At 32.3% G+C, this 24,645-nt stretch overlaps 1 protein-coding gene across 3 annotated transcripts in view; it reads right to left on the bottom strand.

Moving 5' to 3' along the window:
- Positions 1 to 24,645, bottom strand: part of LOC129223972 (macoilin-like) — a 125,927-nt gene that overhangs the window by 8,828 nt on the left and 92,454 nt on the right. For all 3 annotated transcript variants that reach the window (XM_054858359.1, XM_054858358.1, XM_054858357.1), the window contains exons 6-10: positions 19,253 to 19,367; positions 18,112 to 18,619; positions 4,770 to 4,928; positions 3,794 to 3,973; positions 47 to 167 (exon numbers count right to left, since the gene is read on the bottom strand). In XM_054858359.1, coding sequence (XP_054714334.1) covers positions 47 to 167; positions 3,794 to 3,973; positions 4,770 to 4,928; positions 18,112 to 18,619; positions 19,253 to 19,367 — 1,083 coding nt within the window. The remainder of the gene's footprint in view (positions 1 to 46; positions 168 to 3,793; positions 3,974 to 4,769; positions 4,929 to 18,111; positions 18,620 to 19,252; positions 19,368 to 24,645) is intronic.

The following is a 24,645-nucleotide window of genomic DNA, read 5'->3' as shown; positions in this document are numbered from 1 at the left end:
AATCACACCGTTGGGAGGGGAGAGGTTTAATTTGAAGAAAGATTACCTGTGCTTGTCTTTCCATTTGCTGCAACTTTTCTTCCCTAATTTTCAAATCTCTTCTAAGTTGTTTAATTTCATTTTCCATGTCTCTTCTTCTCGATTTACAATTTTCTGTACATTCAATTCTGGAAAAATAAACATTTATTTGTTATCACAAACTGAGGTAATACAACATCAAAACAAAATTACAAAGGATTGTTTTGGGCAAACACTTTACATTTATAGTTCAGCTGCAGTGGCGTTGGACTGACGTTGAAGTAAGCCATGATGCTTGTTAGATTACTATAATTTATTGTACGATCCATGCAGGGAAGTTGTACATTTAAGCAAAAGTAAAAGTGAATATCTGGCTTATAGTTCTGTTCTTGCTATCATAATTTAAAATTATTATTCAAAGTAAATATAAAAATTTCCAAAACGCTGCACATTTAACCAGATTAACCAAAAATCCAGATAAACGAGGTTCTGCAGTATATTCAATCTCAGTTGTGCATTACCAACAAGAAGATATAGGGTCTGGTGGGGGAAAGTGGTCATACGTCAAATAAATGGCTATAACTTGGAAATAAATGTTCGAATGAATGTGAAAATTTTGTTTTAGAGTAGGGCAGTTAGAAACTACATTTTGAATACAAAATTTTACAACTGGCAAAATTTTACTAGGTAAAAAAAAATATTTTGCATGAATATGAAAAATTTTAAAATCTAAACACTTCTTTTAACTTCCTTGGGAAATTTTGTTTGTTAGAATTAGGAACAGATTGACTGCACAGGAAGCTTTCTACATGTCTCAAGAACTCTTACTCATTAGCAGTTAGCAGAATCTATTTTAGATAATTTTTTAGAACAATTTAAGTAAGATGGGGTAAAGTGGTCATAATATTAGGCTTAACGAATATTGTTCTTCTAATGTCACTTAAACTTTATGTATAAGACAAACACAAATTAAATATTAATTTTACTTAATATGTATTGTTTTTATAGTAAACGGGGTTAAATATACGAGTATATGCGTATATATACGCCTATATACTCGTGTTCACATGAATGCGCCAAAAAATACGTATATGGGTATCTACAAGCATTTTTTATCCATAAAGCTATACATTCTACTATACACGTATATGCTCGTTTATACTCGTATATATAAGAACACTTATATACTCAGGTAGACACGTATATACGCGTACGTACTCGAGTAGACACTTACATACAAGCATAAGAAATACAAGCATACATGGTGGGTTTAAACTCACACTGAGCAAATTACTAAAAGTTGTTAGAGGGGAGGATAAGAAGCAAGAATCATAAGTAGAGACGTACCGAGTACTCGGTAACTACTCGGTACTCGGCCTACTCGGCCAATATGCCGAGTACTCGGTACTCGGCCAAATTTTGATCAGATACTCGGCCAATACCGAGTAGTTGCAAAAAATTGAATACATTAAAATTTACAAAAAAGCTCAAGCATATATAATTTTTTGCAACCATTTACAATTCAAATTTAAATTTTGAGAATAATGAAGTTTGAAATACTTCAATGAAATAAATCTTGGTTCGAATATCTCGAAAGTTAATAAAACTTTTTTGTTGAAAATTGTGCAAATGTGGAATTTTTGCTGCAAACTAAAATTAGTTATAAGATATATAAAAATACCTTAGCTTTAAAAATAAAAGGAAATAAAACAAGGTTAGAAGCACAGTGCAGGATCACTGCAGACATGTGTTTTGGCGTTACGAGGAATTTCTTTTTCAATGCACAAAATGTGAGCTCGTTGACTTAAAGGCATCCAGCAAAAGTCGAATTTTTTGTCGTATGCCTTTAGTCTTTAGTTCACATGTTATGCACTGAAAAGACGATCCTTGTAACACAGAAAAACGTGTCTGCAGTGTTCCTGCATATTGGTTTTTTTTGCTTTTAAAAATTATTTATGTTTAGCGAACTAGACCTATAATGAATAAATTTGTATGATTTGTTTTAATTCCAACTTGATAAGGCATACCTTTTATTTATTCATTTTTAATTTAAAAAATATTATTTTTGCAAAATTTTGTAGTTAAATTTCAGCAGGAATTTAGTTTAAAAACTATTATATGGACAAAGAGGTCTATACTACTATTTCAATAAGTTCAAAATTCATCGGTGTGTGTCGGTGGTCCTTCTTTCAACATAATTGGTACTAGGAAACTCGGCCGAGTAGTGAAAGGCCGAGTTACTCGGTAACTCGGTACTCGGCCGAGTAGTAAAAGGCCGAGTACTCGGTACTCGGCTACTCGGCCAAAGTGCTACTCGGTACGTCTCTAATCATAAGGAACATATGGTCACAAACACAATGCTGACGCGCTACATGCACGCAAAGCCAGAAACTGATGGATGCAAAAAAAAGTCACAAATTACACAAAAAATTTTACACAACATTTTAGGTCTTAGGAAAGTGTTAAAGCGATTGATGAAATTTGCGGCCTGCAGCTGTAATACATGCGTCGTATTCACAGATCACTCTTTGTTGCAGTAACGAGGCTTTTGAAAAACTTTCATCAGCCGCTGTGCCTTTGTTGTGATGCGTGAGCTACTACAGGCCGTAACTTCTAACAACTGCTCTAAATATTTCTTAAAAACTAAATTGTGAGTTGAAATCATCTTTGTGCAACAAATTTGTGCCCTGCTTTGCATCCATCAGTTTCTGGCTTTGTGTGAATGTAGCGCGTCAGTGATTATAATTTCCTTATGATTCTTTGCTTCTTAGCCTCCCCTCTCACACCCCTTTGATTTGTGCTCAAGAGCTTAGAATCACTCTGTAGGTCGAAATCTATATAAGCGTATATTCTCGTGTATACATGCATGTACTGGTGTATACACGTAAATGTACATATATATGTCTATACAGGTATACAATCGTGTTTACACGTATACATGCATATATACTCGTGCTTCCATATTATATATACGTGAGTAGACACTTACCAAAGACTCACTGGATGTATCCACGAATTAACTCGCGTATACCCATATATGTATGTATGTACACTTATATATGCGTACATACGTCTATTATACACTTATATACTCAAGTATGCACGTATTTTCTCGAGATACAAGCATATATACGCATATGATATTCGTTTATACGCGTATATACTCGTATATACACGTGACACGTATATACCTATGATACGTATGTACTCATGTAGACACGTATACACTCCTGTAGGTAATCACGAATAGATGCTTATATACTCGTATATACTTGAGTAGGCACGTGCATGCATGTATCTGATGTATACATGTATCTACTCATAGAGGAACGTGTTTATTCGTGTATAACACACGACACGTATATATTCGTGTATACACGCATGTACTCGTGAATATACTTGTAACTATAAATATAGCCGAAATATACAAGTATTAGGGTTATTTATAATGGTTTTGCATCTATTTTTAACTATGACCACTTTACCCCATGCTATGACCACTTTCCCTCACCCCATGGGGTAAAGTGGTCATAAAAACATGGGGAAAAGAAAGTGCTATAAAACTACTAAAGTCAATATTATTCTTCCTAAAATTCAATGTACCGTGTTCTTTAATAATGCAATGTAAAATAACAACAGGAAAAGTTGAAGTGTTTAAAGAATTTGTTGTATTTATTGTCCACCTAAGTTGAAAACCTACCATTTTATGACAACTTTACCCCACCAGACCCTACACACTTATAAAATTAAAGAATTAAATGTTACTCAATCTCACCTTGCTGTTGCCATGGCGACAGCTCTTGCAGCCGCAGCCTCCTCCGCTTTCTTAGCTTTCCTTTCAGTAGCAAGCTGATTTTCATACAACGTTCGCATCTTCCTTTCTTCCTGCACACGCTTTTCTAAATTAGCAATAGTTTGCTTGTCTTGCTGGCGAGCTGTTACCATGCTATGAAGCCTGCAAATCAAAACAAATCTTATGGGTAAACTTTACAAATAATGATAGTACAAAATGAAATCTATGGCCTTTTTCTTCTTTTTAAGTAGTAGCTATATCAGTCATTTACAATTTACATAAATAACTGTAATTACATTAATGTGCTCAATTAATGCAATTAAGGTTATCACTAGCGAAGCTAGAAATACCTTCTGGAGGGGGGTTTTTTGATTAAAAGTACCCTCTGGAGGGAATTTTTTGATTAAAAAAAAATTAAATCAACAATACCTTCTAGAGGGTTTTTTTTTTTTTTTTTTTGATCAAAAATACCTTCTGAAGATTTTTTGATCAAAAATAACTCCTGAGGGGGAGTTGATCAAAATAGCCTTTTCATATCTACTGTATTAGAATTTGCATTTATGTTAAAATCAATGGCTCTGGAGGATGTTTTCACCCCCCCCCCTTTGCTGCGCCACTGAAGGTTATGGAATGAGTAACATCAGTTAATGCCAATAAGTGTTTTATGGCAAGTATTAAATGAAACAAAACTTTGAACTTAAGTAGTGAACTTAGAAAAAAAATATTAAACATTATCAAAAAACAATTCAATTTAGTTATTTATGCATTTAAATTGTCCCGAGACTCTCTGTAAATAAGTGTTCTACTGTATTTACCAAGCTTGTCTAAAAAGTACCCGACCTTCAGCCAAAAAGATAGTTCAAATGCCCGATGGAGTTGGAACTCTAATCTCCTACAAAGTAGGCCCGGTAAAGGTCAGATACTTTTTGACAGGCCTTGTACATAGAAAGATGCATACTTGTGCTGCAAAGATTCATTATCCTGCTGCAGCTGCAGAAGCTCAGATTTAATGGAACGTTCTCCAACAGAAATGCTATGAACTTGGCTTCGGAGGTCTTGTTCACTTTGCCTGCTGGACTGTAGATCAGCTTTGAGCCTCTTGATATCAGCTTCAAGCCTAAAATTAAATATCCCAATAAATAACACTTATTGTGAAATTAAAATAAAATTTTATCTAAAAACTTTTCAAATGATGTGTCAATGTCTTGCATGAAATGATGTGTCAATGTCTTGCATGGACCAATAAATATAGACTAAATTCTCCATGAAAAAAAGTTTAGCAGTTAAAATACTTTCTTTATACTATTATAATGTCATTCCATCGTGATGAACGTAACATTCAGAGATTCATTTTCATTACATATTATAAATTTAAAACAGTAAATTTTTTTTCTTGTAAGTTTGCTCAACAACGTTAAAAAACTTAACTCCTGTAATGTATTCCATACAAAAAAACATATAATAAATCATATTAATTCATTTTTTAAATTCATTTACTATAGTGTGACAAACGTAACATTTTTGCAACCTCAAATATTTTTGTACAATTCAAGTCCCAATTTTTCTAAACTTTAGGTAGATATTATTAAAAAAACAACGAATGGCCTTTTTTTCATTTCTAAACTTTAGCTTTCATGGTCACGATAATAACTAATTTGTTAAATATTTTAATTAAAATTTAACATTTTAAATGCATTCCAGGTAGCTCCAGTAAAGAGAATAAAGCACAAAAATTCATATTATAGTGCAAGAAAAAGTATGGAGGGAACAAAATGAAGTTTGGTGACGAACTTAACATGTTCTTCAACACATAGTTCAAATTAGGCTTAACAAGCAAAAAATAAAAATTCCATGAAAAAAATTACTGGAACTTATAGTTTGAAACCTAAGCAAAAACTTAAAAAAAAAAAGCATTATCAGCAAATATATACTTAAAAAGTTATAAGATATACTTTTGGATTGATTTAGAAGCAATAATTACGTGTTTTTCTTCAAGAACTTCAAGCAGCAACCATTTTACCAAAAGATTCAATCTTTGAAATACTGTTGCCAGATTCGAAAGTTCAGAATATTATCTTTAAAATTATGTACAGTCGAGTCCCAACTTAGGCGAGGATACGTTCCGAGACCCCTCACATAAGTCGAAATTTTGCGTTGTGGAAAAGGGTACACATAAAATTTTTTTATAAACGTACCAAATTATTTCAGACACTTGTAAACACCCATCAACTGTTACAAACCCTTTCTTAACTATACATTACTATTTCTCACATAAAGAACTAAACATTTACTTATATATTAAAAAAAAAAAAACATTTTATTCAACATAAAATACTGCTACGATGCACAAAATCAATGGGAAAGAAAGACATAAAATAAACTAGTATACGGTAAGCACAGTACATAGTAAGAAAATCAAATGCACTATAGTTGTACTGTACAGTAGATCCAGTAATGATATTTGTAACTTTAAAAAATGAAGATGGTAATGATTTATGCTGCATAATCAAACCATTATTCTAATATATTTTTAAACACAGTTGCTTCACTAGTTTTTTCATATTGTTTCCATCTGTGACATTGGCAACATTCTTCTTCCTAGTTTCTTTAATTCACAATACCAGAGCAGCTTCCATTTTCATAAATTTTTGCATTTTACTAAGACATTAATCGTGAACTTTTACGGATTTCCATTTCTGGACTTTTGATGGTATGTATGCAAGATTCACTCATACTTAATTGTCGTGCTACCTTCATCGCATTTTTTAATTGAGATTCAGCTTTTCAAGAAGCCTCATCAGCTTTTCGAGAAGCTTTAGTTTTCTTTTAATTGTCAAAAATTTTCTCTTTTTCTTTTTATCTTCACAAACTTTAGATAAAACAGCACTCTTAGGTGTTATTCTATTTCATCTACTTTCTCACTAAGAATGAAAAAAAATAAATGGAAAATAAGGAGTAGTTATTTGTATAAGCGATGTTCAGATTAGTACGTTGTGGGAGCTTCCACTCTTAGTAATGCGAAATGGATAAAGGCTTATTCGCGAAAAAAAAAATATATATATATATATACAGTAGCCAATAACAAAGGCAGCACTTACACACCACGATTCCCCTCGGAAAATTTTCGCGTTGCGGGTGAGGAATTCGGGTTAGGCCTAAATTCTTTACTGGTAAAAAAAAAATCACATTATAGCCATTTCGCGTAAGTCAGATCGCGTTGTAGCGGGAGTGGACTGCATTACACATTGTAATTAATTGAGTTTGAATTTTTCGACTAAAGGTTGACATTTTCATGGAATGACCCTATAATACAGTGGCATACCTAAGACGGGTGAGACCCAGGGCGGTAACTTGTGGTGTCACCCCCAACCACAAAAAAAAGGAAAAAAGTTAAGTCATACAATTTTTAGGTGTAACGAAAGTTTTAATTTGCCAAAATACAAAGGATAGAAAAAAATTACTAACACATCTTACTACTATTATATATGCGAAAGTTTGTCTGTATGGATGTACGGAAGTTTGTTACTCTTTCACGCAAAAACTACTGAATGGATTTTGATGAAACTTTACAATAATATAGATTATGCATCAGAATAACACATAGGGTAGTTTTCGTCCCGTTATGGGGGGCAAAACCTCCTTAGGGGGGCAATAAAACACAATTTTCATATAAATTCTCTAATATGGGGATGAAAAAATACTTGCACATATTAATATTATATGTCCATCGAAAGCTCTGATTTTTCTCCTGAAGATGGCACCTGTTCAAAATTTCTAAGTAGAGTAAAAAACAAGTTATAAACTTTTTAGTTCCATGTTCGAAGGTTTTCCACAACTCAATACAATATTTAGTGTATCATCTCAACTCCCTGTCGATAGCGACTATTGCTGTATTGTTGACTATCTTTGCTTTTCGTAACTGTTCAAGGCTTTTCTCAAGTCAAATCTTGAAGTAAGATTTTTGCACAAGATTGGCAAATAATACGTGGATTTGGCTGATTATTTTCCATTTTAATGCAACTTTGAGGCAATCAATTGGGTTTTTCTATTTATTTGTGTTGACTGGGTATTTAATCGATCAGCAGGAATCTAGCTTAACGTTTTTTTGTGGAATCATTTCAATAGCTAGGGCATAAGGCATTTTTTTCAACTGTCGCTGTTTTTGAAGCTAAAAACTACGCAATACTGAACTTTTTCGTATTGTAATCTGGACCGTTTACGTTATTTAAAAACAGTTGATTTCCTTCTGGTGGGGATTTTAAAGGTTTGATGTTCTGACTCTAAAGAGACATTACTAGAATCAGGATTTGTAGTGATTGTTGACCCCATTTTGGGATGATTTCTACGGTAAGAAGTTATACATTATACAATAATTTAGATTGCCGGTGTAGCTCTGGATATTATGTATTTGACGGAGATCGGAATTATTAGGGAACTGTTTCATTTTATTTAAGAACAGTTGTCCTCACTCGAATTGGATTTTTTGAGAATTACCCAAACTAACTTCTTTGCAACTACTGAACGCTTTCGTGATTTATTTTTTGTGATTTTGGGGTGTCTTCCCAGTTTTCCCGACATTTCATTTACTCCCCTTCCCTCTGATTTTCAGTTTTAATCATACCTTTTGATACATTTAAGGGGGCAGGTAATTTGAAATGTCGGCGAAACTAGAGACAAAAAATTTTTGGTAACTATTTGACTTCTGCCTGTAATAACCATTAACTTGAATCAATTGAAAAAAAAACTACATCAACGTGAGCGAAGCCGCGGGTAAAAGCTAGTTCTACATAAAACTAGGAGTAGCCACATGCGAGCTCCATTTTCATTGAAGATAGTTCTTCCATTTATTTTTAATTAACCTTTTTTTAACACATTTAAAGATTTCATTTGTATATGTCAGTAATTTCCATCTCTTTTGATCCTTGAGCGTTAGAAATCAGCAAAAAATCCTACTGGTCCTTTGGAACAGTCAACATGAATATGTACTGGTTCACAGAGAACATCACTGGTCTGATTTAAACTTAGCACTAAACAAATAAGCAAAGAGTAAAATCATTTTTCTACTGGTGAGAATTTTTTAAAATACCTTATGTTTCAAAATGTAAAAATCTTTTGTTGGGAATAAAATATTTTCATGTGGTATCTTAAATAGCCTGAAAACAAATTTCATCATAGGCTACCAACAGTTTGAGAATTTTGACTATTTTTACTTCGTTTCAAGGCGTTATCCCCACCCCAACCCCAATATGACTACAGGGTGTAAAGGTCAAGATTCACGGTCGCCACTCGCCACGTGGCGACCTAGTTTGAAAAAGTGGCGACTTAAAAAAACGTCCTCAGTCGCCATTTTTCCCCATGTTATTCCTAACAAAAAAAAATCTTGGGATGAACAAGAATTATGCAAACTCAATAAGGTAGAAGAAAATAAATCACTTTGGAAGCATACTCCTGAGGATAAACACTGAGAGGAGGGGAGGAGGTGATCAAGGGAAGATCTTTCTTTCTTTCTTTTTTTTTTTTTTTTTTTTTTTGTTGTTGACCAGAACGGCAATCCTTTCAAGTTACAAGTGAAACACAGGCACCATATTTGGTCACTCACAAGATGGAAGTAGGCAAGATACTTCAGCGCTTAAGTTACCAAAAACAAACTAGAATTTGGTGTTTATTCAAATGCAAACTAATGAAAATAATGCAAATTGTGCTGTGAAGCATTTTATTTATTTATTATTATTATTTTAATTATTTAAAATAGATTTATTGAGAAATGAAAAATTTTGTATTTAGAATTTCATCATATCCTTATTGCATTGGACGCTACTGTGCTAAAAACTATAACAGTTCAATTAAATTGATGTTTAATGAGGATTTTTTATTTTATAATTATTTTTATACTACAAATTCAAAAACCTAAATCTTTATTTTTAGCGCAGTCGCCATATTTGGTCACTTCCAAGATGGAAGTAGACAAGATTCTCTAAGTGCCTAAGTTTCCAAAAACAGAATTAGATGTCTATTGCAATACAATTCAAACTATTGAACAGCTCACAAAAAGTTCCGTATTTCCGTATTGTTTCCCCCTGAATAATTAATTATTTTCTTGAAAAATTCAAAATTTTTTCCTTCAAATTTTATTTTCATATTTTATCCTTAATGCTTTGGACGCTAATGGGCTGAAAGCTGATTTTTTCATCTAAATTATTGTTTTTTGAGGGTTTTTAATTATTAATAATTATTTTTATGCAATAAATTCAAAAATCTATTATCTTAAATTTTTCGCATAGTCGCCATGTTTGGTCATTCGCAAGATGGAAAAAGACAAGAATATTAATTGCCTAAGTTTCCAAAAACAGAATTGGATGCTAATCTCAATCCAAACTACTAAAAATAACATAAAAAGTGCCAGAAATAATGTTTTTTTTTAAACTTAATTATTTTCTGGAAAAGGGAAATTTTATCTGCAAAATTGTATTTGATTCTCCCTGCTTTAGAGGCTTTGCAATAAACTAAAACTATTTCATCTAAAATGCAGTTCTTCTCATGAATTTGTTTATCAATTAATTTTGAAAAAAGAAAAATAAAGAAATAAAAACGTATTTTAATTTAAATTTTGCAAAATGCATGCTTATAGCTTTTAAAATTTACTTTGTAAAGCTCTATATATTTTTTCTTTTATAAAAGCAGCAAAAATACCCCCTCCCCCCATTTTATACTTCAAAACTCGGCGAGATGGTGGCCACTAAGTGTTTTGGGTCTAGTGGCCACTGGCCACTTAGAAATTTTCTGAATCTTGGCCTTTAACAGGGTGGCGACAGAAACTGGAAAAAAAAGTTCCCCGACTCTTCCCTGATTTCCCCGATTAAGTTCACCAAATTTCCCTGATTTACGTTCACAATAATAATGGTTTCCTTTCTTTGCCCTACCTCAAAAGCACTGCATATTAAATAAAATGCAGCGTTTAAAATGGTTTACACTGTTAATTTAAAATATATCTTGAAAAGATGCTTTTTTTTGGTAAAAATTGTACGTTAAATTATCGACAAAGAAATATTGTAGGAAATCTAAAACAAATACTTTACGTCCAGGAACCAGTTAACATAAGAATTCTAAGAAATTATTAAAACCACGCTTAAAGACATATCTAATCATGATAAAACTAAAAAATTTAAATGGAAATAATCTTGAACTAAATTTTCAAGCAGTATAATTGTTGCTGCAAAAATAACAAACAAGTGATAGTCAAAGTATGGAAATAATGTAGTTTTACTTACTGCCGTGTGCAGGTAAACGGCACTACCTACAGAAATTAGTTTTCAAGGCATTTGAAGAAAGGTGTGGTGGATTCCGTACTAATAATAGGAAAATGTTGGAATATGACATTTTTTTTCGTCCCTCTTTTTCAGTGGAAATCAAATAAGCCAGTATGTACAATAAAGGTAAACGTACCACAGATGACAGAAATGTAAAAGAAAATGAAAAATGTTGAGTTTCTGGTGCCCTGCATAAGGCAAAATAGACATTTTTATGTAAAACAAATTGAAATCGTTCAACAACCAGTCATATTGAGCTATTCTCTAATCAAGAACTTAGGTTTTAATGAATGAATATAGCATTTTAACTGTTAAAAAATAACAAAAATATTTGCTTATGTACACAACTTCAAATTATTTCATTAGTTGTCGAAAAAAAATCTTAGATTACTTTAGTAACAAACATTGAAATGCAAAAACAATTATTAATTTCAGAATGTATATGTATGTATATGGGGTTTTAAAATAAAACAGTTTTAAAGGATGGAAAAAAAACTCTTCGTGTAATCTGAAGTGGCAGCGAATAATACCACGGCAAAAAAACATTTGATTTTAAATCAAAATTCAATTTTAGCAATTAAATTAAAAGCGCCAAGTGATAACTTTTAACATTTTTTCAGCATTAATATAAAAAACAAAGATTCTTTCTTGAAATCATGATAACAGTATGCTAATTACTTCAAGACAATGAGTAAAAGCAAGGGAGCAAAGTCATTAATGACGGCTTCCTCTTTGCCTGAAGGGTTTTTTATTTTATGTAGCATGGAATGCGTGAAGGAAAATTCAAGCTAGGTAAAATAAACAACTTTACAGACACAAAAGCAATCTTCAGAAGCTCATCCTAAGATTGAACACTTTGACCTTGAGCAGGGCTGGCTCTAGTAATGCTGCCGCTCTAGGCGATATTGACAATGCCCCCCCCCCCCCATTGAATAATAACAATAATTAACAATCTGGCTTAGATTCAGTTATAAATTAATATTTATGATAAAATAAAATTCATTGCACTGACGCTGGCTATTTTGTATCCCTTTCAAAACAAACTGAAAGAAAAAAGGTTCTACACACATGCATACAAGGTCCATTCCAAAAGTAATGCAATTATTTTTTTTTAAGTAATTTATTGAACAGATTTGCACAAACACTTAAAATTCTTCAAAGCAATGTACTTGGGCCTCTACACATTTTTTGCAGCGTCTCTGCCATGACTGGTAAGCGCCCAGAAAAGCGTTTTTGGGGACCTATCCCAAGGTCTTCATCACGGCCGATTGGATCGCTTCTATGGATGAAATAGGGGCTCCTTCAGGTCTGCCTTAATCCGAGGGAACAAAATGAAGTCTGCCGGGGCGACGTCAGCACTATAGGAGGGTCAGAACAGTGTTTTCACTTGCTGTTTAGCCAGGAACTTGTAGACTTGCAGCTCGTTGTGGCAAGGCGCTGCGGCACGAACTTTCCTCATTGCTAAATCTTGAGTAAACAGGCAAAAACACAGCAGTAGACGACATGTTCAGATCATTGGCAACCATCATGGTGGACAATCAAGGGTCAAAGTTCAATAATTGACAAACAGGAGCCACATTGTTGTCTATTGTGCTAGTTGGCGGCAGCCCAGAGCGTTGTTCGTTTTGAACCTCTTCCCGGCATTCTTTATAAATCTTTAACCACCTCGAAACTTGTGAGTAGGACAGAGAAGAGTCCCTGTAAGCCTCACGAATCATTTTGTAAGTCTCCTCAAGAGATTTTGTTGGTTTAGCAACAAAACTCAATTGCGTTCCATTTCTTCCGTGACACGGTGGAGCGCAGAGGTTAACATTAACTGACGTCCAGCCACTTCCACAGCTCGGAGAACACTGAGATCAGTTTTCCGGAAAACCTTAAGGTCCCCCCCCCCCCCACCTATCTCAAGTGGTTTGATTCCACTCCGACCAATAAAAGCGGTCCGTGAAATTCATTTGCATTACTTTCGGAATAGACCTTGTACATAAACATTTATACTTCACAACTCTTCATGTTCCAAAACGCTCTAAAAATATTGAAAAGTAAATCAATTATTTATGAAACCTAGTCTTCAGACATGTTTTAAACTTTTAAACTCCATTTGGAAAAAACTTTTTTTTTTTAATGTGATGTGAATTTCTACAAGAGGAAATGCAAGAAAGTCATTTTTAGAGCAGATATGTGGTCAACTTACAGTGAAAAATAAAATAAACAACCCTTGATAGATTAAATATAATGTAACATATTGGGGGAAGTATTTCAGAATTGAAGTTTTTATATGTTTCCTAAACTCTTAAAACAATTTTGGTGTCACTTTTCAGAAGGGTTGTCACCCTGTGCAAATGCCATGCAAGTAATGCTACTGCGTTTGATAGATTAATGATAATTTAAAATATTGGGGGACATTTTAGAATTAAAGAAGTTATATTTTCTAAAATCCATTTGTGTGTTTCCTCCTAGAAGGGTGTCACCTGGTGCAAACACAATTAGCTTAAGTTTGACAACCTCGACGGGTAGCTACCAGTCGGTTGATCATATGACAGCTAATGACGTCAGACGAATAACATGCAGAGAAAAAATACTTAAAATTTGTCAAAAATGTCATGTGCTTCAATCAACCGCTTAAATTGAGGTCGACCAGTAGGTCATAGAACGCTACGGTTAGTCACCAGTTGAGGTCGGGGAGTGATGCAACTAATGGGTTCATGAATTAAACATAATTTGAAATATTGGAAAAAAAATCAGGATCGAAATATTTATATTTTTCATTGAATCAGAAACACATTTCGGGTGTCACCCCACGGAGTGAAAACAATCACAATTGATAAATGTTGGGTCAATCCATATAGGTTCGACAGATGTGTGAAAATGGGGCGACTAAGGTGAAAATGGAGAAAACATAAATAAAATTTTTTACGAAAAGATGTTTATAAAAGAAAATGATAGATTGATATTAAGAGAAAATGCACTAAATAACAATTAAAAAACAGGTTCATTTGCTGTGAAATTTAACATATTCATTTGTCACATAGAATTTCATTCCCAATAAATGAATTTACAAAATTAAAACAAGAGATAAAAAGTTGTAAAGTTTTTTAAGTCAAGGTTCAAGAGTCACAAGATGAATTAACAAATTAGTGTTGAAAAAGTAAATATTGTAATGTGTCTCTGATAAGTTGAAGCTTGATAGGGAAATCTATACTTCTTTTCAAGGAGTTCAGTGAAAAAGAGATAAAATCCGTGCTATTGATGCACGGATGTGAGTTGGAATGCTCCCATAAAACTCGAACAAAAGCAACCCAAATCTACTTGGTGCTAATCACCCTTCCCAATTATCCAAAATGGAAAGAACATTATCAAGGTCAAGCTTCAACTTATCAGAACCACATTATACATTGAAATGAAACCTTTACTAATTATGACATAAATGTAAATTCAAAGCTGAGCTCTTTTGTTTTGGTTTAAGTTACAATTTAATGTGAATGCTTTCACTTTTGGTTTAATATCTAAAGCAAACTTCTCCACAACTTGTTGCAGAATTTGGCAAGGAAAAAAAAAAAAAAAGGAAGAAAAAAAAGGTTGTTTTAAAGTAAATATAAATTTAAAAAATATAAATCAATATTTTTTTTTAATTTTAGCAAATATGTTAACTAATCAAAAAATACAATGGTGAGCACATCGACTACTTCTACGCAATATGTTAGATTAAGTGATATTTGAGTTAATCTGCGAGACTATTTGCTTTTAACTAATGTTATTTGTTTGGTTTCGTGCATTTATCCATGAGAAATTAACCCTTTATTTTTCCAGTAACATGCAATAATACAGGATGGCCACTCTCCAAACTCATTCCAGTTCCCCATGAATAAAATTTCTGAAATTCCAGACACCACGAAATATATTTCCAATATTTTAATTTGATTTTTAAACATAATTAAACCACTATATTACACAACACATCTTATACTGTCCGTCCAGCTTAATCAAATATCGTCGGTTCCAAGAAAGTTTATTTGATTAAGAGGAGTATTTGATAAAGCAGGGAAATTTTCTCTACCTTTCTAAAATTAATAAAAAGTTTTCAAAATAAAATTACTAAATAAACAACAAAATAGTTTACTAACTTATTCATATATTATAGTAGGTATGAAACTTATAAAAAAGTAACTTTCAACTTGAGTTATGAAATGTTTGTCTTAGCACCTTATTTCAGTACAATATTTTTGATAAAAATTCTGTAATAGCGGATTGCTTGCTCCAAAGTCTTTTGGGAATACTTTTCCTAGTCCTTTTCCCCCTTCTCGTCTGTCCTGTTTCACATTTTATATTTTTCAATTTATTATCATCTGAAATATGTATATTTCTTTGTGTTATCAAATTTAATTATTGAATGGGCTGTTTACTGCAATGGCAACAACAGAAGAAATTAGATAGAATGGAGAAAATGTTTTGATGAAAAACAGAAGTTTATTTAAGCCCATTGAAGGCAAAAAATATTGTTTTATAGTTTCACGTCAACAATTGTTCCTACTTAACTTATTTCTAATTTCTTCAAAAAAAAAAATTTTGCAAAAATATTTATGAAGCTGATAAATATTATTCGATTATCCGAGGAAATTATTTAATTAAGCGGGGATCTTTAACATTGGTTCTGTGAGGTTTTATTCGTATAAGCGGGGTTTTCGTTTATTCGTTACTCGATTAAGAGGGGCTGACAGTATATACATACACAGACACAACAAAGTGTACGCCTCTACAAGCATTTCATGCTTTGTACTCTATATAAAAATTGCGTACATGTGCTCCCCATCCCCTATATACCAGCGAGATAAAATTTAAAATATCATGAAGAATGCCGTTTAGAATTTGTTCTTCAGATTTATTCAAATTGCATTACAGCCATTTTGCCAAGTTTATTTCCTTTCATTGTTATTCGTGAATTCATCGCTGTAAACCTTTAGATTAAGCAAGTAAGAGACCAAAAGAAACAAACAGGGGTACCAAATGGGGGGGTTGAAAATCAGAAAAATTAAAACTTAAAAAATTACAACTCTGGTATTACCCTTGTATTTCTATTGTTTAGCATAACTTTCCTATTAAATAAAATATATAAACAGAGCATAACCATTGATTTACTTCAATTTAAATGATTTTCAACCGCAGGCATATGTAAAAACATCCCTCACTCTTACAAAATAGCATTAAAAAAAAAGAAAAAAAAATGATTGAGGCTCTTAATTTTAATGGACAAATGCAAAGTATTCCTAAAAAATAAATAGATGAACAATTTAAAGTTAATTTGCTTAAAATTTAGTGTGTTCAGCAAAAAAGTAAATTCAATACTTCTAACTAAAATTGAATTCAAACAGAAACTTTAAATAATAAAATAAGCAGATTTAAGCCAGCTGTTAATATATGTTGAAATGGCATAAAACTTTTAAAACAGTTCAAATCTTTACAAGATGCAAAAGGATTGAAATCTCAAACCTTGTATGCAATTTCCAAAAATACATTTTCACTAAATGAGTTATTATTTCTGAAAATTAATTTAAGTGAAGTTTTAAAAACAACAATTTATTCAAAAAAATTGATTTTGACGCCAATTTTTCAAAAAACTAAAAAGAAGGGGGAGGGTTCTAAAAATAATGTTTATCACATTTTAATTTTCTTCTTTTTATAGAGTTTACTTTCAAGAAAAACGCAGCAAAACATTTCCTCTTTTAATTTTTTTTTCTTTTAAGTATTGTGAGTGGACTTACGCAAATTTCTATTTTTTTTTAATCTGATGCGAGTACACTGAAATCATAGAGTAGAACAACCTTTCTCAGCGTTACACACAAAAAGTTAAGTGGTGGAAAATCATGCAGCCATGTTCTCAGTGAAAGCCAATACATTGCCTGTCATAACTTCCAGAATTTATTGCAAATTTCCCAGAGTTTTCCAGGGTTTCCTGCGGTATTTCAAAATTCCCTGAAAATTCCCTGCTTTCCAGAGTGTGTGGCAGTGCCCCCCTGAATAATATTGTTATGAAACTGTGTTCAACTGTTTCATTGCGTTGAATTTCATTAATTTTAAAGAAAAAATTGCCTACTATTTCTCATGTTAAAGCGTAATTAACATTTTCTTCATGCATTTATTAGATTATAATTAGTGTACAATCATTTTATTTTAATTATTTGATTAATTAAAAAATATTTTACTAAACGTTGTATTTTTTTTTTAAATCGAATTTCATATAATGAAATTCAATTGTGTAACAATTATGTTTCATCAATATTTCATCAAAGCAATAATTTTATGTGTTAAACGTTTGGAAAATCTGTATTTTCATTTTGTCCAATTTCCTCCACTGTCATGGACTTATAACAAAAAAGTGGACAAAAGATCCCAACCCTGCATGCATCACTTTAGACGTTGTTTATGATCCTTAAAATGCCCAAAATCACAAATATGGTCATATTGATACTCAATAATAACTAATTTTTAATCAACTAGGGGGCTCTGTTCCTGTTCACTGAAGCTTATTTGGTTTGCAAAGATTTAAAGCATCTGTTAGGAAGAATTAGATTAAAATATGCATTACGATTGATTAGATTAAAATAAAGTGGAATTATCTGTCCCCCTCCCATATCAAATAGATTTAAAGTATACTCCTTTCAAGCAAATTTTTTTTTCAAAATCGGTTCATCTGTTTAGGCGCTAGAGTGTCACAGATAGATACACAGACACGTCAAACTTATAACCCCCTTCCTTTGTGTGTCGGGGGTTAAAAATAAAAACTTAAAATTCTAAAAAGAGAAAGACCTGTTTTTTTATGTTACTTCATATATTTTAAACTGTTGTCAGACAAAAACTATTCTTTACATTAACAACAACTTAAAATGAATATTTCAACAGTTCCTCTTGTTAATAGAAAAAAAAAAAATTAAAAGTTTTTAATGTTTATAAACTTGTATAGAAAGACTTCATAAAGAAACTTAATTTTGCACAGCTTACCTGTATGTGTGATCGTCTTTCTGTGAGTTTAAACTATTTGCAGAAATTTCTTTTGAAGAATTCCTGCTTCTTTTGGAATTGCTTGTATGAAGTGATGTGAGATTGTCTTTTACACTATTAGGGTTCCACTTGCCACGCGTTTGTGACAAGCTGGTCGTGAGACATGCAACACCATTACTTTTAAAAATCGCTTTCTCTCTTTCACAACTTTCATCACTGTCATCAAAGTCATGATTAACACTATTAGTCTGTTTTACAATTTGTGTCTCCATGTATTGATAATCATGCTTGTCCATGGGAATTGCATTATGTTTCCGTGACTCCCGAGAGTCCAGTTCGGAATAAGACGAGCTCTTGCTCTCTGCTATCGCAGGCGTCAGACTGTTCTGATTATTTAAATTAGTACTGTTACTAACACTGCTACCACTGCAGATGCTTTTTCTTCCATGCCCATGATTAGCTGTAACACAATGGCCATTTGAGATTACTTCCTCTGTGGATTTGGAAGCTGGAAGGAAAATGTGAATCATCAGTAACTATCGAAAAATATACTAGTTATCAGTAAGTGAAAAAAATGTTAATTGGCTGAAATATCAAAATTTAATATTTTGCTTTCAAGCTGTAAAATAAAACCCATCCCTCCTGGAATAAGGTAAAACTTTGAATAATGAGTGGAAATATAGTTGTGCCTATTTATAGCAAACTTATACGTAACAGCTTCAATATCCCTTCATGTTTACTGTGTATTACTTAACTTTTCATTATCAAATTACAGCTATAACAAAATTTTTGTTTGGTCCCTTCCACTTCATTAGAAACAGGTACAACTGTAATTGTTTTGGGAGATTTACTTTTTCTGTATTAATATGAATAAAAAATAACACTTAAATACGAAATGCTGGGGAATTGTGATTTCATGCTAATGATAGCAGACCACATTTTGAAGAATTCATTTTTAGGATTGAGATTTTTGTAAAGTTTCTATGTTAGAAACCAAAAAAAAAAAAAAAAAACCTACACACACTCCTACAGATTCATATATAATGAACTTGAAATCTGCAAACACATAAGTTGTCAATCAGTATATCATTTTTAATAAAAGAATTTCAAGGCCAACATTCAAAAACAGAAGGAACTTCACCTTTTTCTTTATCTTGAGAACACAGGTTAGCTATACTAGGAGCTTCTGGTGGTAATGCTTGCTGCAGTAATTGTATGTAAAATTCATTTTCTTTGGCAACTTCTTTTTGCTTCCGCTAAAGTTGCAATTGAGAGACAGAAAACAGAATTAGTTCCAATATAGCAAAAGTTCTGCCCTTGTTTTCTAAGAATTACTTTTGAAAAATGATAAATATATACAAAATCGCTAAAATTGCTTCAAATTGCACACTACAGAAATACGTACTAATAAATTTTTCCCGACATCTTCACAGTTCATATCTTATTTCAATATGTACCTCCAAACAGCTTCTAGACAAATGTATGTGACACATTACTAATAAAAACATTTTTAATCTTCTAACAAATTACCGTGCAAGTTGAAGACATAACCCTGTTGTGAAAAAAAAATTGCTCTTGAACCAAAAAAAACAAGGTTCAGAAGCTGAACGCTTTTAAAAATATTAATAAATTGTGCTAAAATAAAGCTCTGTAGTACAGAGCAGTGGTTCTCTTATCTTTTTCACTACTGAGGACCACTAGTTACGCTTTGGAATCCTAAGAAGACAACATACAATACAAACAATATTTTCATAAAAATTTTACTAGGTGAAAAGAGATAAATCCAAAAGTTTTCTTGGATAAATTACAACTATAAAAATGATACAGATTATTTTTCACTACATGTTTGTAGACAACGTGAAATTGCTTGCAGACAACAAGTTGAGAATCACTAGTATAGAGTTCTTATACTGCTAGTTAAATATTTATTCATAATTTTATTTGCAACTTCTCGAGCCGGTGAATTTTAAAATACTTGATAATATTCATACTTATAGTTTATTCTGCCCCTTCCACCTTAAAACTTGGTCATAGATTGTGAGAAGAAACTGCAGAAAATATGTTACTTCATAATATATTTTGGGGTTATAAGATACACTTCTTTCCAAATGTAATAAGGGCAAAAAACTACGTTTGGGGAATATTTATAGGCCACCCAACTTAAGCCAGGGTCAAGACGAACAGATGTTTAGTATTATTAGTGACATTTCTAGCAAGGGGTCAGTCATCATAATGGGAGATTTTAATTTTCCAGGAATTGATTGGAATAATTTTTACCATAGTAATAGCAGAGAAGAGGATTTTTTGAAAGTAATTGGAGACTGTTTCTTAGATCAAATTGTAACTCAAGGTACTCGACAGGACGCGATTTTAGATCTAGTTTTCTGCGACATGGAAGGCTCTGTTCAGGGGTTATGTGTAGGGGAACACATTGGAGATAGTGACCACAACAGTATTATGTTTGGGATTAAATTTGATATGCACAAAGTAGAGAATTTTAGGTTTGTGCCCAATTTCAGAAATACTGACTATGTGGCACTTCGGCAGAGTTTGAAAGCAGTTTTTTCTTCTGGATTGGACAATAGCGATGTGAATCTTCAGTGGGCAGAGTTTAAGGAAAATCTAGCGAATACGGTTAGGGATCATGTTCCTTTTAGGAGAAAGGGTGTCAACACTAAAATTTGGCCAAGGTGGTTCTCCAGGGAAACTAAAGGCGCTCTAAATTACAAGCAAGTTGCTTTTCATAGGTTTAGAGAAACAGGTCACAGTGCAGATAGGCTCCAATATTGTAAGGCAAGGCGTAAATTTAAGTATTTGGTACGGATTCAAAAAAGAGAGTTGGAGCAAAGACTGGCAGATAACATAAACAGGAATCCCAAGAGGTTTTTTGCATACGCTAATTCGGGGAAAGTTCGAAATAGTCATATTGGGCCACTGGTTGATGAGCACGGAATTTTAATTCAGGACGATAGTGATATTGCTAATGTTCTTAATAACTTTTTTTCGAGTGTTTTTAACGATAACTGTATCTCAACAGTTGACACCAACAAGACACAAGCTATAGTACAGCTTGAGGACTTTGTTGTATTACTCACAAAATTTATTTCTGAAAAAATTTAAATGTTTCCTCCTTAAATGGTTATGTTTCAGAAATAAAAATACAGTTGACGTTCGTTATAACAACCCCTGTCGTCCAAAGGGAATCGGTCGCTATAACGAGAGGTCGTTATAACGTATTGCAAGTTGTTAAGTCGATTTTGGAAATGCAGGAATAATTTCTCATAGTTATGCTTCATTTTAAAGATAATCAAGAAACTAATAAAATAATTTTTTAAAAATTGCGTGAGTTTCTGTTTCTTTTTTTAAAAATTTTTGCTGCAATTGTAGAAGCTTCCCGCTTTTTTAGACTTTTTCCATTTGTGATGTATATTATTTGTGCGCTATTTTCATTATTTCTTTTACCTCATTACTAAAAAATAATTCATTTAAATGAACATATTTTACCTTTAGAAACGTATAGTGTTAAAACATTAGTTTTTGGATAGTTAGTCCTGAGATTAGAACAAAAATTTGAACTTAGTTTTGGACGTTATATTGGAATGAATGGTTCAGTTTGGACGCTCTAATGGACAGTAAAATAACGTTGCATCTATGAAATTGGAAACGGGACTTCATGCATCGGTCGCTATAATGGAAAGGTCGCAGTAATAGGAGGTCGTTATATCGAGCGTTGACTGTATTGATAATACTTCATATGAATATTAAATTGAGTTCAAATTATACACATTTCTCAATTTTAACATTTTTTATTAAACTTGAGTAAAAATTGATATATGATTTAAAATTATACATATAGCTCTAAAAAGTAAAAGTAGCAAAGCAGTAATTTAGTACAATGCTCAAATGGAGATAGAGATTGAAATTTGTTTTGAATAAACTTGGAAAAGTGCGAGTTTCTCATCCCTCCCCCCCCCCCCCCACCCCACACACACACGGACAAAAAAAATAATAAAGAAAAAGAGTATTCGAGCAGAGTCCCAGGTCTATTTGGCTTTTTTCTTTAAAAAAGCAACTTCTTTTCAAATCCTGGACGCATTCGGGTTTCACTGTAGTATCTCTAGCAGCTGCTAAATTTTGTTGTGCTAAACATCTTACTGCGGGTAAATTGTTGTATTTAATTTAATTCAGGGTTTATACACTTGTAGTTAAAAACAATTTCCTGAATTTTCCAGGTTGTTTTTTAAACAATTCCAGGTTACTCGCTTCATGCAAAATTAAGTTGAAATAGCAATATTTTCAAAATAATTAAAATTGTTTAAAGTAACAATGTGGACAGGGTTCATACTCCATTTGGATGAAAAAATTCCATGACTTTTCCAAGACTTTTTCATGACTTCAATGAAAATTTTCATGACCTCATTACACGAAGAGAATAGCACTATTTAATCTCAAACTTAATAATTTTTGCAAAGGAGCATTAGCAAAATGTTTACATGGAATGCCACAGTCTCATTGAAGCACTTACTCATAATGGAAAAAATATAAGTGTACACTTAAAAAACTAAACTATTTTCATTTGTCTTCATAATAAGTTTAAGTAAAGTGAAAATGCAGTGAAACAAATATGATGATGCTTAAATGTCTGATTTTTAAATAGGTAGTGTCCCAACAGTGCATTTAATCATCCACATAAATTGACAGTATTTTGGTTCTTTAAAGTAAAGCCACATAGTTTAGTTTTTTATGTTTCTAAACCAGATCTTTTTTGAAAAATCCATTCAGCTATGAATCAATCTTTTGATTCAAAAGTATACTTGTTTTGTTTACTTATTCGCACATTTTAGTTACTTATTTGCACTACTGTTTTAGAGAATTAGAATTCCTCTTTTTCTGTATTCTATCGCCTGACTAAATATCTTTATTTTCTCAAACCTTCAACAAATCAAGATAAACTCTGATAAATTTAATAATAAAGTTCCTATGTATGAGTGATTGAATCAAACTCGGATGCAATTGAATTGCTTTTTTTTTTTTTTTTTTTGAGTGGGCGGGGCAAAACTAAGAACGTAAATTTCGCTGCTACAATATTATGGAACATAAGAAATGTTGAACATAACAGCAAATTCAAAATAAGTGATCTCAAAGCAGTAAAATCACATTGCAAAAAAAGGCACACGGCTGCTTCAGAAATGGATGCAATGAGATTTCAAAATTCAGATTTGATTTCGGGATCGTTCAATTTTCTACTTTTAATAGGTTTTATGCGCTATACTGTTAAATCACTCAAGATTTCTAATGCTCCCTCAGTTAGTTACTTTCTCTTTGTTCAGGACAATTTTTCCATGACAAGAAATTAATTTCCATGACTTTCAATGAAAATTTCAATTTTCCATGACTTTTCCAGGTCTGAAATTGGCTATTTTTTTTTTCCCATGACTTTCCAGGATTTCCATGAACCGTACGAACCCTGTGTGGAAGAACGGTGGTTCCAACACCCCTGGTGGTTCTTTTCTCCTTAGAAAAAAAAGGATCTTAGAATTTTTTTCTTTTTCTCTCTCAAAATTTTAAGTTTTTTTAAAAACATTTTGCTCAAAATTGTTTTAAATCGTTTACTAACTACTACTTGTTGAAAACACAATACTTTCAACTCATTATCAAGTTTCTGCGATGTCACGTTTCATGCGTAATATTAGCGTTTTGCTATTATCGCGCAGTTTTTAGCATCTGCTTTTGGTTTACAATACTTCCTTTTTGTTTTCTTATTAGTATATAACACAAAACAAATTGAGCAAAATACAAAGCTATTTTTCAGTATAATATGATTAACATGTTGCATTGATTGGCATACCATATAATACATAACAAAAATCAACATCCACCGAGCATAGGCCAATGACAATAATCATCCGTTTTTTTCTCTTTCGCACATTAAAGGATACTTACATTAAAATTAAAATTGCCCAAGTAGCATCAACTCATCGAATTTTGCTCGACCGATCATCGACTCCTCCTAATTTTATTGCGTAACTGTGCGTTACGATCAGAATCCGAGAACCGGTTTTCGATGAGCTGTTTTTTTATCGGAAATCTATATCCTTACGATCAAATTTTCCGATTAGAATTTGCCGGTCTAAATTTCATCGGAAAAAGAGAGCGTAACGATCAAATTTTCCGAGCTATATTTCATCGAAAAACAAAATCGTAACTATCAAATTTTCTGACGAAAATTTGCCAGTCTAAATTTCATCGGAAAAAGAGATCGTAATGATCAAATTTTTCGATTAAAATTTGCCGAGCTACATTTCATAGGAAAAAGAAATCGTAACGATCATTTTTTCCGATGAAAATTTGCCGAGTTACATTTCATCGGAAAAAAAGTAGGTTGTTTAAATTTTAAGATAAAAATTTTCCCAATCCAAAACGTTTTGGAAATCTCCCAACTGTTAAGTTTTATTATTCGAATATCTGACGACTGATCAAACGTATGGCTATACGGATCAACATTCAGGGTTGAGAATCGGAGGAAAAATGACT

Source organism: Uloborus diversus, chromosome 6 (assembly GCF_026930045.1).
Source record: "Uloborus diversus isolate 005 chromosome 6, Udiv.v.3.1, whole genome shotgun sequence".
NCBI classification, from domain to species: Eukaryota; Metazoa; Arthropoda; class Arachnida; order Araneae; family Uloboridae; genus Uloborus; species Uloborus diversus.
Note: the sequence above shows the minus strand (reverse complement) of the source record. Positions and strands in the feature narration are given on the sequence as shown.